Genomic DNA, 13,405 nt, shown 5'->3' on the forward strand with positions numbered 1-13,405 from the left:
CCAAACAGCCGAGAAACAGAGTTAATACAAACATGAGCATTACACCACTGCAGAACTCACGGCAGAAGCTATATCCAACCAATCCGAAGCCCTTCACTCGTCACAGAGCAGTGGGAAAACAAGGGGAGCCAGCACCGTGGCGATCCCGCCTGTTGCTGTCGCCATTCGCCATGGCTTTTCGTGCGTGAGCAGCTCCAAGTGAGCGCGGAGCGCGTCTTTTGGCGGCCCGCTATCGGGGAAGTCGCCATCGCTCTCCAGATTCCACAGTTCGGGTCAATGCCACGGCCATGCTCGGAGAGCTGGCCCCTCTCCTTGGGCACTTGCCGGGCGGTTCCGTGTCGTCGCTCCTTGGGGATGACGCCCCACTTGCAAGCAGGGGAGTGCTCGTTGGTGTGTGTGGCGAGGGCGGCCCATGACAGCTTTTGGGCAAGTTCGAGCAGCTGGTTATCAGTCACGCCCCTGTAATTGGAACACTCGCCGTCCTGGAGCTTCTGGCGCGCTCTCGGATGGCGAAGCCAACAGTCTGTTGTCTTTCGCGGCTTGCGGCGTGGACACAGCGCCGGGAGCTGAAGGCAGGGAATTGCGGGTCGGTGCCGCACGCTGTGCTCCTTCTTTTCTTGTTCTGCTGCTGCTGCGGCTGCTGCTGATGTCGGCATTGCCGTCACTGGGACAGCTGCACGTGGCACCGCGTCCGGTCGCAGCACGGACTGTCGCTGGGCAATGGAGGACTGGAGACGAGGACGCGTCCGTGATTGATGCCGGCAAGCAACCGTCGTGGCGCTGATTGGATCCCACTGCATCCCCCTGTTGCGAGCGCGTGCAAGCGACAAGGGCCCTTGGGCCAAAGAGCATGCCAAGCAATGGGCTCTGCCTGGCTTGTTTGGCCGAAGATTCCCGCCCTCGAATAAAGCTTCAGCGAGGTGTGGAAAGCTCTAATCCAGCTGGCGGTCAAGTACTCCGTACTTGCAACCGGATATCATTAAGCTGATCAGACAAGCAGCCTGAAGCAACCCGGAAGCACGATCAATAAATGTATGCTGAAATGGTTGACACAGCCGGGTACAGACCGTTGCTTCAGCTGGCTGACGGGAATGGACCAGCTCGGTGAGCGGAGGGGAACAGAAGGAAGATTGACCGTTGGATGCCTACCCGGTATTCCGCACGATAGACGGTGGACGGCAGTCGATGACCAACAGCAACCCTCGGGGTGCTCCTGCCTGCTCGGACAACATCCAATGATCACCTACCAACCCGGTCAGTTCGGTTGGCTCCTGTTGTTTGGAAGGCGCAGTGCACCGCGTGGACATGGGGTAAGGTATTTGAGGCGGGGGTCCTCGCACTGGGGCTTGGGGAGCGCTGAAACCAACCCTCAAAGCCACCAACCTCACGCTACCTCCCAATACACCCGATTTCTGCCACTGCTTCACCCGCCATGCCATTGACGATCGCACTGCAGCAAAGGTGGGGGAGCTGTGCTTCCCTTTCATCCTTATGACGTCATACAGAAGGACAGCCCACGCCATTCACCGAGCATCCTCCGCTGCGGAGGTTCCGCTGCGGGGTTCCATGAGCTGACCCGTTCATTACTGAAGGAGGTAAGAGGTCGGGTCCCGACTATAAGCTCCCAAGGCGAGGTTGGCTACCTCGCATCTCAAGTCGGCTGCTACAGGTTGCGCAGCGGCAGAGAAACCACGCCAATCCATGCCGCCGCCCAACATCTGCTGGAGATCTTCAGACGAAGCCCGTTGCATCCTGGGCTCGCTTCTCCATGGCGCCAAGCACAATCCGACTGGGTACGGCCTCCCCCGGAACCCAAACTACCAAAGCTGAGACTCTCGTCCAGCTCGAGCGGTTGGCCCGACGCGCCGCGGCAAAGAAAATCGACATTCTCCTGCTCCCTGAGGCCTACCTGGGAGGGTATCCTCGCGGGACGCACTTTGGTTGTGTCGTCGGCTCGCGCTCTCCGGAGGGGCGCGAAGAGTACCTGCGCTACTTCCACGGCGCTGTAGATCTGGGCGACACCGTAGGCGATGGCGCCGGTGCGGGTGAGGCCTGGGTGAACAGACGGCTACCGAACGACGTGGCGCCTGCGTCCGAGGATGGGAAACCGGGCCGCGAAGGCATCACACGGGGCGACGGCACACGCGAGGAGCTGGAGCGCATTGCTCGCGAGACCGGCGTATTTCTGGTCACGGGGGTGATCGAGAAGGCCGGCGGCAGCCTGTACTGCGCCGTCGTCTATGTCTGCCCCAGGCTGGGTATAATCGGCAAGCGGCGGAAGGTTATGCCCGTAAGCTGTTCTTGCGTCCTTCAGGAACCGCCACCATTTATCATCTAACGCCCTTCCAGACCGGAGCAGAGCGGCTCGTCTGGGCCCAAGGCTCGCCCGCCACGCTCCGAGCCGTCAGCACCACCATCCGCGGCGTGCGCATCAACCTGGCGGCAGCCATATGCTGGGAAAACTACATGCCACTGGTTCGCCAGGCCCTCTACGCGCAGAACATCAACCTTTACCTTGCCCCAACCGCCGACGGCCGCGATGCTTGGCTTTCCCTCCTCCGCACCACGGCCATTGAAGGGCGCTGTTTTGTGGTCAGCTCGAACATGTGCGTGCGCAATGCAACACCCTCCCAGGCACCGCCGGTAGCCTCGGTAGCCAGCAACACCTCTGCTATTCCGAACGGAGACGACGCCGACGGCGCCAGCCCCGACCCGGACCCCTTCTCCGCCAGGCCCGCGACAAGACCAGCCAGCCACCCCCGTCGCGCCTCCTGCCTCACAGAAGAAGGCTTCGAGATCGCGCTCCCCAGCTCCCCGCCGCAGGCGCCGCCGCGAAGGCGTCACTCCATCATGGACGAGAACGGCAACGAGATCGCGCTCCCCTGCCCGCCGCCGGCCCGCACATCCTCCCGCAGCCGAGAGACGGCGCGGCCGAGGCGCCACTCCGTCTACGATGAAGACGGCAACGAGATCGTGCTCTGCGCGGCCAAGCACGCGCCCTCGGCCACCTCACCAGCATCAGCACCCCCGGCCTCGGTGGCTAGCACCACGGTTCCACCCGCACCAGCGCAGACGAAGCACCAGCCCGCGTTCGCCTCGCGCGGCGGCTCCGCCATCGTCTCGCCCTTCGGCGACGTGCTCGCCGGCCCGCAGTGGGAGGACGACGAGGGCATCATCTACGCGGACGTCGACTTCGAAGACTGCATCCGCGGCCGGCTGGACCTGGACGTGGCGGGGAGCTACTCGCGCAACGACTCGTTCCGGTTCGAGGTCCGCGGGCTGGATCTGACGCCGCTGCCTTACTGAGCAGGAGACCGATCCTATAATGAGGGTTGTATATTGATTGATATGGGGATGGGAAAGGTGGGTGTACAAGATTGTCCATTCGGCTCTCAGGCGAGGGTGAGAGGCCGGAGTTATTGCTCATTGTGTAGGTCAAGGGACGGGGTGCCAGGTTGAACAGCCGTTACTGCTTTCAGGCTGGTGTTTATTTCTCTCGCGCCACACGCAACCCTGTATGTGCGTAGGTAGGTAGGTAGGTAGGTAGGTGATTAGGCAGGTAATCACTGAAGCAAAACAGTACCTCAATTCCCAAGCCCATGAGACCCAAACCGATGCTTGCGCGTTCCGAATCGTTACTCTTGCTTTAAAGATATTTCGACGTGCCGTTCATGTCCCCCGGGAAAACACCACACATCCCCTGGAACACCAACCCCGGCGTTGAAAGGATATCCCGCGCTGGATCACGCAGCTGCCCCCAATAAACGCCAAGAGAGAAAACCGACAGCGAACCAGCGAACCTCGGACATCGTAGACCACGCTGGGAGACCCCAAACTCATCATCATAACCCAGGACGCAATACCAATACCCATGGCCATTAACCCATCCCAAAAACCCACCGCCCAGACCAACCCAACCCAACCACGCATGGAAGCATGGCTACTCCTTCTCCCCAGGTCCAACCTTCTCTGCCACCCCAGCCGCCTCCCCCTCGCCATCCACCTCGCGCGGACTCGTCAACGGACTCGTCCCCGCGGCAGCGCCAGCAGCAGCGGCGGACGCGCTCCCGCCCAGCCCGGCCCCGCCGCTAATACTCCCCGTCACGCTATCAGCCCTGGCATGCCCGAACAACCCACTCCTGACACTAGCCGCATCCAGCCCCTGCCCCTGCTGTCCCAGCTGCTGCTGCTGCTTGGCGGCGGCGGCGGCGGCGCCGGCGTAGAAGCTGCTCCGCTCGCTGGCGGCGGCCTGCAGGAGGATGCCGGTGGCGGAGTAGATGCTGGCGCGCTCGGTGCTGGCGGCTGTCGCGCCCGCGGCGGCGGCGGCGCCGGCGCCACGGTGCAGGCCCGGCGTGGTCGGCGGGCCGTCCATGGTCGCCGAGAGCACGCTCAGCGGCAGCGACTCGCGGCTGCCGCCCCAGAGGGAGGAGGGCGCGAGGGCGCGCACCGAGGCGTCTGTGTCGAGGGAGCGGCGGCGGCGGCGGGCCGAGGAGGACGCCAGCGTCAGGATGGACGCGTTGTCCGTCAGGAGGTTGTTGGCGGTTGCGGTGGCGTAGGTGGTGGGGTGGAAGAACGACGTGGTGGTGGTGGTTGTCGTCGTGGCGAGGTGGGCGGGGATGGCGGACGCGGGGGAGGAGGAGGTGGTGGGGAAGGGCTGGTTGAAGTGGATGACCTGCGAGGTCGAGTTGTGCGAGTGGTGGTGGTTTGTCGTGGGCGGCGTTGGATTGCTGCCCCCGCCGTTGGGGGCGACGGTTTGGATGGTGGTGAGGGTCGTCGTGAGGGAACGCACGGATGGGGCCGGCGAAGAGAACGTGCTGTCGCCACCCCTTCGCCCGTTTGCGGTGCGGCTTATGCCGCCGAGCGACGATTCCCCGTGGGAAGGGGCCGCGATGGACCGACAGGTCTCGTGTTCGGTGGATACAGTAGGGGCCATGGAGCGGCCGCCCGTGGTCGGCGGTGGCCGCTCGTCGCCGGATATCCTCGCGGAGTCGACCTGTTCGAGGGATGTTACGCTGGCCAACCGCCGGCTCGGCCCTGAGGAGACCGAATAGTGACTGTGGCGTGGGGAGGTCACAGCCGCGATGCGGCCCGACTGGGGGTACGGGTTGTTAAGTCGCTTCTTCGTGCCGCCTCGTTTCGAGCCATGATAGCGGCCTCCTTCCCCGGACGACGTAGCCTTCAAGTTCGCCAGTTTCTTCATCAAGGCGGAGAAGGGCCGCCGACGGCCCAGCCGGCCTGACTGGTCTACCATGGGATTAGCTGCTCTGCACGGGCCGCGGGGAGAACAACCGGGTTCACGTTGGAAAGCTGTAGGAAAGCAAGACATTGGCGCACAAGCACTGGGCAAGATAGAGTTGTGCAGTAAAGTGACATGGAGAAAAGGACGGTTGTGAGCGGGGAGGAGAGATAGATACCATGTGGTTGTGTTGCGGCTGCGGGCATGGCCATGGATCCAGCTTCAGTATTGAGGGAAGGAGGGATGGGCGTCGAGGCGTCGAGACGCCGGCAAGCGACGAGATACGGATCGCAATGTCGGCACTACGGAGCCGGTCTATGTTTGGCGCAACTCGAACGGCGGCCCAAGGACGAAGATCGAGCGCCTGCGCGGCGGGTTGAGGGGGCAGCCCAGCGAGCGAAACAAACCAACAACGAGAGGCGAGGTGTCGCTGAGCCGGGCGAGGGATGGTTAGTCACGAATCGCGTCCGATCTCGCTAAAAGGCACAAGGCACTGGGGATTCGGCCGCGACTCCGGTAAAGGATGCGCAGTATGTTGGTAATTGAGCGAGTTGTGCGTAGCGTATACCGCAAGGAGGTCGCTGATGGTCGAGATGCAGCCCACCACTCATCAGCCTAATCAAGCGCTGGCCCACAGCTTCGGGTAGTGCAGGGAGCCGACTGGGGTTGACAACCTGGACTGTTGGTTGGCTCCACTGCTCTGGCGCGGACGCGAGGCCCACACCAGATTCTTGGCATGAACAAGGCCCGAGTGTCTCTCTCCACGTGTGCCGTGTGCCGAATGCGGGTCTGCCGACCTTAACCCACCAAGGTCCAGGTGGTCCTCCATAGTGATCACTGCAACTCATCTTGCAGTCTTTGGAATTCCTGCTTGATTCCAAATCCGTATCATCCTACCAGCCTCCATATGACGGAGACTGCCTTGCTCTGTCTCTCACTCTCCTCTTTCTCGCTGAGGCGTTCCTCAATGCGCCCACTTTTGAAACGGCTTGGCAGCGCAGCGACCACGAGCTAAGGAAGGAACTTTGTGCATGAGATTGTACCAACGACGTCGCCAGCAGACCGAGATGCCGAGCCCACAGGCAACATGTCGATACGGCTGCTTCCCGGGGACGTCGTTGCGCAGATCAAGTCGTCCGCCGTCATTACCTCCCTGAACGGTGCAGTATGCGGCTTAGTGCAGAACTCGCTGGATGCCGGCGCGTCCAAGATCAGCATCTCCGTCGACTACTGCAGGGGAAACTGCTCGGTCGAAGACAATGGGGTCGGTATTGAGCCCGCCAGCTTCCACGAGGGCGGTGGCCTCGGCCAGCTACACTGTGGGTGCGCCAACCATGCTGCACGGCCTGCCTGCCGTTGACATTACCTCAGACACCTCGAAATACCCGCCGCGGAGTGATTGCCACGGCAAGCGCGGGGAATTCCTGGCTTCACTAGCCTCTCTCTCTTTGCTTACCATTGCCTCGCACCACCGTGACTACCGGACGCACAATTCGTTGACCATCCACAACTCCAGGGTTCTCGCGCGCAGCCTCCCTGCGCCGCCAGAACAGCGGATCTTGGCGTTCGCCAGCGGAACACGGGTCGTTGTTCGGGATTTGTTTGGTTCCATGCCTGTCCGCGTTAAGCAGAGGGCTGCTGAAGTGGAGCGCGCAGGCACGTCCAGGGAGTTCGAGCAGCTGATCTTTAACATCGTCGCTCTTCTTCTTCCCTGGACTGAAGACGTGGCGGTCTCCGTCCAGGACGCACACGCTCGTCGGACCGTATCATTGGGACCGCCAAGATCGGGCGACTGGAACCCAAGGCCTCACTCCACGCCGCTCGACATCGTTTCGCGGACAGCGATGTTGCTCACTCAAGCTTCCCTGGTCGACAGTGCAGAGATGGAATCCTGGGTCCCGATTGGAGCTACTGCGCCCGGCGTTTCCGTGAAGGGATGTGTATCCCTACGCCCGGTAGCCACAAAGCGGGTGCAGTTCATCGCGATCGGCCCCCGGCCCTTGCTGAACGAGTACCACTCTAATATCTTTTACGACGATCTCAACCGTGTCTTTGAGGAGTCCAGTTTCGGCGTGATCGAAGAGGCCCGCGTCGACGAGCACGGACTTCCCGCCAAAACAGAGGGATTCACTGGCAGGGAGCTGAAGCCAAAAAGGGGCGTCGACCGGTGGCCCATGTTTTTCGTACACATCATCCTGACAACAGCACCAGTGTCAGTTGATCTCGACGAATTCCTAGATGGGAGGCATCACACAGTAGCCATCATTAGCGACCTGCTTCAGGTGATGGCCTACGAGTTCTTGAAGAAGCATCATTTCCGGCCCAAGACTGTCAATGCAGTCGAAAAACTCAAACGGTCGAGGAGTGACTCCCCCAGTTTATCTTCACAGTCGCCTGCGGGACCATCACAACTACCCAGGATAACGTCAGCAGCAGAATCAAGGAGAAGTTCAGGGGCTCGGGACAAACAAGCACCTTCTAGCCGGGATGCAGAGAGCCAGATCTCTTTGCCGAGCTCCAGGGATGCCGACAGACCACGATCTGCTTCACCATTCCGGTCGTGGTCTAGGATAAAGCCCAGTGTGTCCAAAGACTCGGCGGCAAGAGTATCCGTCCCACCTGGCCGATCTTCTGCACGAAGCGAAGGCAGGCCGTGTGCCACACCCGAGGCCACTCTGGCTGTGTCAGAGGCGGCCCTGAGAAACGGGAAGCCCCTTTTTGACAAGTCTGGCTCTCTGTTGCGAAAGCCCTTCGACAATGTCGATGAGCTATCGACAGCGCGGCCGCTTGATACACCAGCAAGTCTGCGACCCGATGCTGAGCCGGCCGCCGGGACAGGACGGGGGACCGTTGCCTGGGTCGATCCTGCTACAAAGATCAAGTCGCTCATAGACTCGCGCACAGGCTTCGCGGTCAAACCTCATGCTACTGACGGCAGAGTTGCACGTCCGTTAGCGAGGGCGAAAAGGGTGGAGAATGCCTCTCGGCTTCGGAAGCTGACGTCGGGTCCTAGCACGGCGAACACTGCCTTCCAACCAACGCAACCGCCAATTCCGCAGCTTCTCCAAGCTTCGGAAGCATTCGCGTGTGAACACAGCGGGAGAGACCGCGACGGCCATGGCCTAGACGGCGAAACTGCGTCCATGACACTTGAGCGCCGGATATCGAAGGAGGCTTTGCGGAATGCCGAGATCCTGGCGCAGGTTGACCAGAAGTTCATCTTGGCCAAGGTGGCCACGGAACCTCCTGCAGCCTCAGCCGGTCAAGTCGCTGAGCCTGACAGCCTGCTTATCCTCATCGACCAACACGCTGCCGACGAACGATGTAAAGTAGAGCACCTCCTCGAATCGTACTTCGCCCCGGACCCAGCCGGCAGCGGCCAAATTCTGGCCCAGACGCAGTCCTTGGATACCGTCCTCCGCTTCGACCTTTCGAGGCAGGATGAAGACCTTTTGATCCGCTTCCAGAAGCACTTCGAGCACTGGGGGATAGTGTACGACGTGTTCCGTGCTCCGGAGCACTCGCTTCAGACCAGCGTGACCGTGGAGGTTCGGATGTTGCCGCCGGCCATCATCGAGCGATGTCGCCTGGAGCCGAGGCTTCTCATAGACCTGCTTCGGAAAGAGATCTGGAAGCTCCACAGCGTGGGTGGTGGGCAACGCAGCAAACGACGCTCGGCTACCGCGTGGAACGACCACGACTGGGTGGCTAAGTTCCACGACTGCCCCGATGGCATCCTGGACCTGGTCAACTCCAGGGCTTGCAGGAGTAAGTCTGACGCCTTGAGTGACCAGTCTCTCGAGCTAACGCGCGTCAGGTGCCGTCATGTTTAATGATCCACTCAGTTTGGAGCAGTGCTCCGATCTCGTCCGGCGACTGGCGTCTTGTGCGTTCCCGTTTCAGTGTGCCCACGGACGGCCTTCTATGGTTCCGCTGGTGCATCTCGGCCAGGAGGGCGGGCTTGGATCAGCTGGCCTAGTGCCCGGACACGAGCCGGGAGAGTTGGTAGGGGTGCTTAAGGACTGGAAACGAAGGCTGCAGGGGAAGGGATGAGCCTCCTCAAGCGGTGCCCTCGTTAGATATCGACGCTGTGCCTCATAATAATAATAATAATAACACACTAGCGAAGTATGATGCCTATCTTCGTCCTCAATGCATACCTCGTTGCCTGCATCTGAAGGGGTCATGGGGAGGATTCGATGCTACCGAGCCCCCAGGGTTAGGGTTCTGCTCGCTCTCCGCACAGACCGCTGACGCAAGCAACATTGGTCTGACAGGGGGAAGCTCCAGTTCCAACCAGCAAGGTTCCCCATGCAGCTTCACGTTATGGGGCGTAACTCTCACTGCCTACACCGTACACCTCCCGCCGTCCAACCCACGTTGCGACACCACCCACAACCTCCCTCTGCCAGACCGAGTGTCGACAGATGAAGATGAGACCATGGCGCTAACAGTTCGTTCCCCCTCCGAGTCCCTCACCATCTGCATGCCCCCAACCCCAACCCCCAAAGACAACTGACAAACTAACCCCATCTCCCCGTGTTCCCCTGCCCCGCAGTGGAGGTCCTTCGACTTCTTCGACGCGGCCCCGATCCAACTGTCCGACGACGATGACACGCGCGCGGCCTTCCGCGACGGCGCCGCCGCCGTCGCCTCCGTCTGCTCCGGCTCCGACAGCCTCTTCCTCGGCGGCTTCGACGGCTCCGTGCGCATCGTCACCGGCCCGCCCGCCTGGCGCGTCGTGCGCGCCTTCCAGGCCCACGACGGCGGGGCCAGCGTGACGCACATGCGCCAGGTCGAGGGGACGAGTTTGTTGGTTACTGTCGCGGTTAGTATCGCTCTGAAGGGTGGTGGGGTGGTGGTTGTCAGGCGAGGGTGGTGGTGCTGACGTGGGGTGTTGTTTTAGGAAGAGCCGGGCGGCGGCGAGGCCGGGATTCAGCAGCCCGTGCTGAAGGTGTGGGCGTTGGATAAGCCGGTCAAGAAGACGGGCATGCCGACTTGCTTGAGCACGGTGGCGGTGAACAATGGGAAGAAGCCGTTTCCGGTAGGTTTTGGCTCGATTCCGCCGGAGGAGGGGGGAAGCGAAGCGGGGCGCCGGAAAGTTGTGAGGCTGACGGCGATCTCCCAGATATCGGCCTTTGCCGCGACAGACGACCTGTCGCAGATCGCCGTCGGGTTTGCCAACGGCGCGGTGACCGTCATCCGCGGCGACTTGATCCACGATCTGGGCACGAAACAGCGGATCATCTACGAATCGGACGAGCCGATCACCGGGGTGGAGCTGCACGTCGAAGGAACTCTGACGACGCTGTTTGTTGCGACGACCTCGCGAATCTTGAAGCTGGTCATCTCGGGGAAGGGGCATGGCCAGCCGCCAAAGACGGTCGAGGACACAGGCTGTGGTGTTGGGTGCATGGCCGTGGACAGAAAGACAGGGCAGATCGTCGTCGGCCGGGAGGACGCAATCTACTACTACACGCTCGACGGCAGGGGCCCGCCGACCGCCTACGAGGCGCCGAAGAAGCTGATTGCCGTGTACCAGGACTACATCGCTTTGGTGTCGCCGCCCACGCCGGCCGGCGAGACCGACCCGATGCGGACCCGCTTCTGGGGTGCGGCGGCCGACAGCATCTACACCTTTACCTTGATCCACCCGGAGCTCAGGCTCATTGCTCACAGCGAAACTGTCCTCTCGGACGTGAAGCACATCTTCCAGTTGTGGGGCGACCTCTACATCCTCACGCAGGAAGGCAAGGTTCGTTGGGTTCCGTTCCTATGCGCAGACTGAGTCTAATTTAGCCCAGATCTTCCGCTATCACGAGAAATCCCTCCAGCAGAGACTGGAGATGATGTACCAGCGCAACCTCTATACGCTGGCGGTTGACCTCGCCCAGAAGAGCGGCATGGACGGGCAGCAGCAAAACGTCATCTACCGCAAGTACGGCGACTACCTCTACCAAAAGGGAGACTACGACGGGGCCATGACGCAGTACATCAAGGCCATCGACAGCACGGAGCCTTCCCAGGTCATCAGGAAGTTCTTGGATACGCAGAGGATACACAACCTCATCGAGTACCTGGAGGAGCTTCACGAGCACCACAAGGCAACCTCGGACCACACGACGCTTCTTCTGAACTGCTATGCAAAGCTGAAGGATATTGATAAACTGGAAAAGTTCATCAAGTCGCCAGGAGACCTCAAGTTCGACTTGGACACTGCTATCACGATGTGCCGGCAGGGCGGCTACTATGAGCAGGCGGCATATCTGGCCAAGAAACACGGGGAGCACGACCTGGTGGTGGACATTCTGATCGAGGATTCCAAGGCCTACGACGAAGCTCTCGACTACATCTGGCGCTTGGATCCAGATACGGTGAGTCGAGCCTCGGGTCGTTTCCATTGCTGTTGCTGCTGCTAACCTGCCAGGCCTACTCCTGTCTCATGAAATATGCCCGAGTCCTCATCGAACATTGCCCAACGGACGCAACCCAGTTGTTTATCGACTACTACACCGGGAAGTTCTGCCCTAGAACAGATGCCCCAACCGCGAGCACCCAGCCTACAGCAAACGGCGGATTCGTGGCCGGGGCCGCGACTGCGGTCCAGAATCTCGGCCACTTACTCCCGCTGCCATATATGAATCCGTCCTCGGTGACAAGCCAACAGCAAGCCAACGGCAAACCAACTGCTGGCGAGGAGGCGGTCAAGCAAGAGGTAGCGGCACCAAAATACAGCCCGCCACGCCCACGAACAGCCTTCTCCTCTTTCATCGACCACCCAGACGAGTTCATCGTCTTTCTCGAAGCATGCCTCGGCGACGCGGGCCTTTCAGAAGCCGACAGGAAAGACATTTGTACCACGCTCTTCGAAATGTACCTCCACAAATCCAACGAAAAGAAAGGCGACGACCAGCACCGCGAGGAGTGGGAACAACGTGCGAAAGCCCTCATCGACAGCAAGGCGGCCGGCACCACGGCCGCTGCCGCCGCCAGCAAACCACCGATTGAAAATTCCAACGTCCTCCTCCTCTCACACCTCTCCGACTTCCGCGACGGCACCACGCTCGTCAAGGAACAATCGGGCCTCCTCTTCGACATCTTCCGCTCCTACACGTCGGCCAAAGACACGCGCGGCGCGCTCAAGGCGCTGCGCAAGTACGGCCCGGAGGAGCCGCAGCTGTACCCGGCGGCGCTGGCGTACCTGACGTCGGACGCGCGGGTGCTGGAGGAGGCCGGGCCGGCGGAGCTGGCGGCGGTGCTGGAGCGCATCGAGCGCGACGGCCTGCTGGCGCCGCTGCAGGTGGTGCAGGCGCTCGCGCAGGGCGGCGGCGTCGCGCGCATGGGCATGCTCAAGCCCTACCTCGCGCGCCGCATCGAGCGCGAGCGCCGCGAGATCGCCGAGAACCGCCGCCTCGCCGCCCAGTTCCGCGCCGAGACCGACGCCCGCCGCGCCGAGATCGCCGACTTGGCCTCCAAGCCCGCCGTCTTCCAGGCCACCCGCTGCGCCGTCTGCCTCGGCGCCCCCGAGCTGCCCATGGTGCACTTCCTGTGCAAGCACTCGTTTCATCAGCGGTGCTTGAGGGGCGGTGCGGGGCTTGGCGGCGGGGGAGGTGCTGGTGGGGAGGCCGGTGGTGGTGGTGGTGGTGGTGGTGGTGGGGAGGAATGTCCGGTCTGCGCGAGGGATAACGCGACGATCCGGGCGCTCAAGAAGAGCCAGGAGGAGAATGCGGAGCGGCACGAGTTGTTTAAGGATGATTTGGAGAGAAGTGAGGACCGGTTCAAGACCATCGCGGAGTGGTTTGGCCGCGGGGTCATGAGCGCGCCGACCGTGGAGTAACGGTGTTGCCGGGGAGAGGCAAAGGAGGGTGTGTGATTACCTAGGTATGGATTGAGAGGAGCTACGTTGTCTATTTCGATGGGCAGAGAAAACTGGGGTATCACAAATCAATGCTTTCTCTGCGAAGTTCACCGGCTCTGAAGATTTCGCCGGCGAAGTTGTACGAGAGTATCTCCGCGGTCGACAGCAAGGTTCCTCCTTCGCCTCGCTCGCTCGCAGACTGGATGCCGAACATGTGGTTGAGCCATTCGCCGACGTCGTCGGCATCCACCGGCACCGGGCTGGCTTGCGCAAGCGTCCGGCGCCAGTCCTTGATGTAGTGGAGGCGCTGT

The 13,405-nt window shown here is 61.5% G+C and overlaps 5 protein-coding genes across 5 annotated transcripts; 3 read left to right on the forward strand and 2 right to left on the reverse strand.

The window, feature by feature from the left end:
• Positions 1-93: 93 nt before the first annotated feature.
• THITE_2093299 (uncharacterized protein) lies at positions 94-656 on the reverse strand (the record flags this gene model as incomplete). The annotated part of the gene is made up of 2 exons (XM_003658092.1): positions 94-252; positions 321-656. The coding sequence occupies 2 exons, from the start codon at positions 654-656 to the stop codon at positions 94-96; spliced, it is 495 nt and encodes a 164-aa protein (XP_003658140.1).
• Positions 657-1,672: 1,016 nt separating this feature from the next.
• On the forward strand, positions 1,673-3,488 carry THITE_2124640 (uncharacterized protein). The gene is made up of 2 exons (XM_003658093.1): positions 1,673-2,290; positions 2,350-3,488. Exons 1-2 carry the CDS (start codon positions 1,769-1,771, stop codon positions 3,304-3,306), a joined length of 1,479 nt encoding a protein of 492 aa, XP_003658141.1. The 5' UTR covers positions 1,673-1,768; the 3' UTR covers positions 3,307-3,488.
• A 452-nt stretch (positions 3,489-3,940) lies between these two features.
• On the reverse strand, positions 3,941-5,251 carry THITE_2058983 (uncharacterized protein; the record flags this gene model as incomplete). Its single annotated transcript, XM_003658094.1, has 1 exon — positions 3,941-5,251. The coding sequence occupies one exon, from the start codon at positions 5,249-5,251 to the stop codon at positions 3,941-3,943; it is 1,311 nt and encodes a 436-aa protein (XP_003658142.1).
• An 827-nt stretch (positions 5,252-6,078) lies between these two features.
• THITE_2124642 (uncharacterized protein) lies at positions 6,079-9,419 on the forward strand. The gene is made up of 3 exons (XM_003658095.1): positions 6,079-6,555; positions 6,608-9,004; positions 9,054-9,419. The coding sequence occupies exons 1-3, from the start codon at positions 6,324-6,326 to the stop codon at positions 9,287-9,289; spliced, it is 2,865 nt and encodes a 954-aa protein (XP_003658143.1). The 5' UTR covers positions 6,079-6,323; the 3' UTR covers positions 9,290-9,419.
• Positions 9,420-9,677: 258 nt separating this feature from the next.
• On the forward strand, positions 9,678-13,073 carry THITE_2148406 (uncharacterized protein; the record flags this gene model as incomplete). Its single annotated transcript, XM_003658096.1, has 6 exons — positions 9,678-9,689; positions 9,795-10,064; positions 10,143-10,280; positions 10,365-10,991; positions 11,041-11,610; positions 11,664-13,073. 6 exons carry the CDS (start codon positions 9,678-9,680, stop codon positions 13,071-13,073), a joined length of 3,027 nt encoding a protein of 1,008 aa, XP_003658144.1.
• Between the last annotated feature and the right edge of the window lie 332 nt (positions 13,074-13,405).

The sequence above is a fragment of the Thermothielavioides terrestris genome, chromosome 6 (genome assembly GCF_000226115.1).
Source record: "Thermothielavioides terrestris NRRL 8126 chromosome 6, complete sequence".
NCBI classification, from domain to species: Eukaryota; Fungi; Ascomycota; class Sordariomycetes; order Sordariales; family Chaetomiaceae; genus Thermothielavioides; species Thermothielavioides terrestris.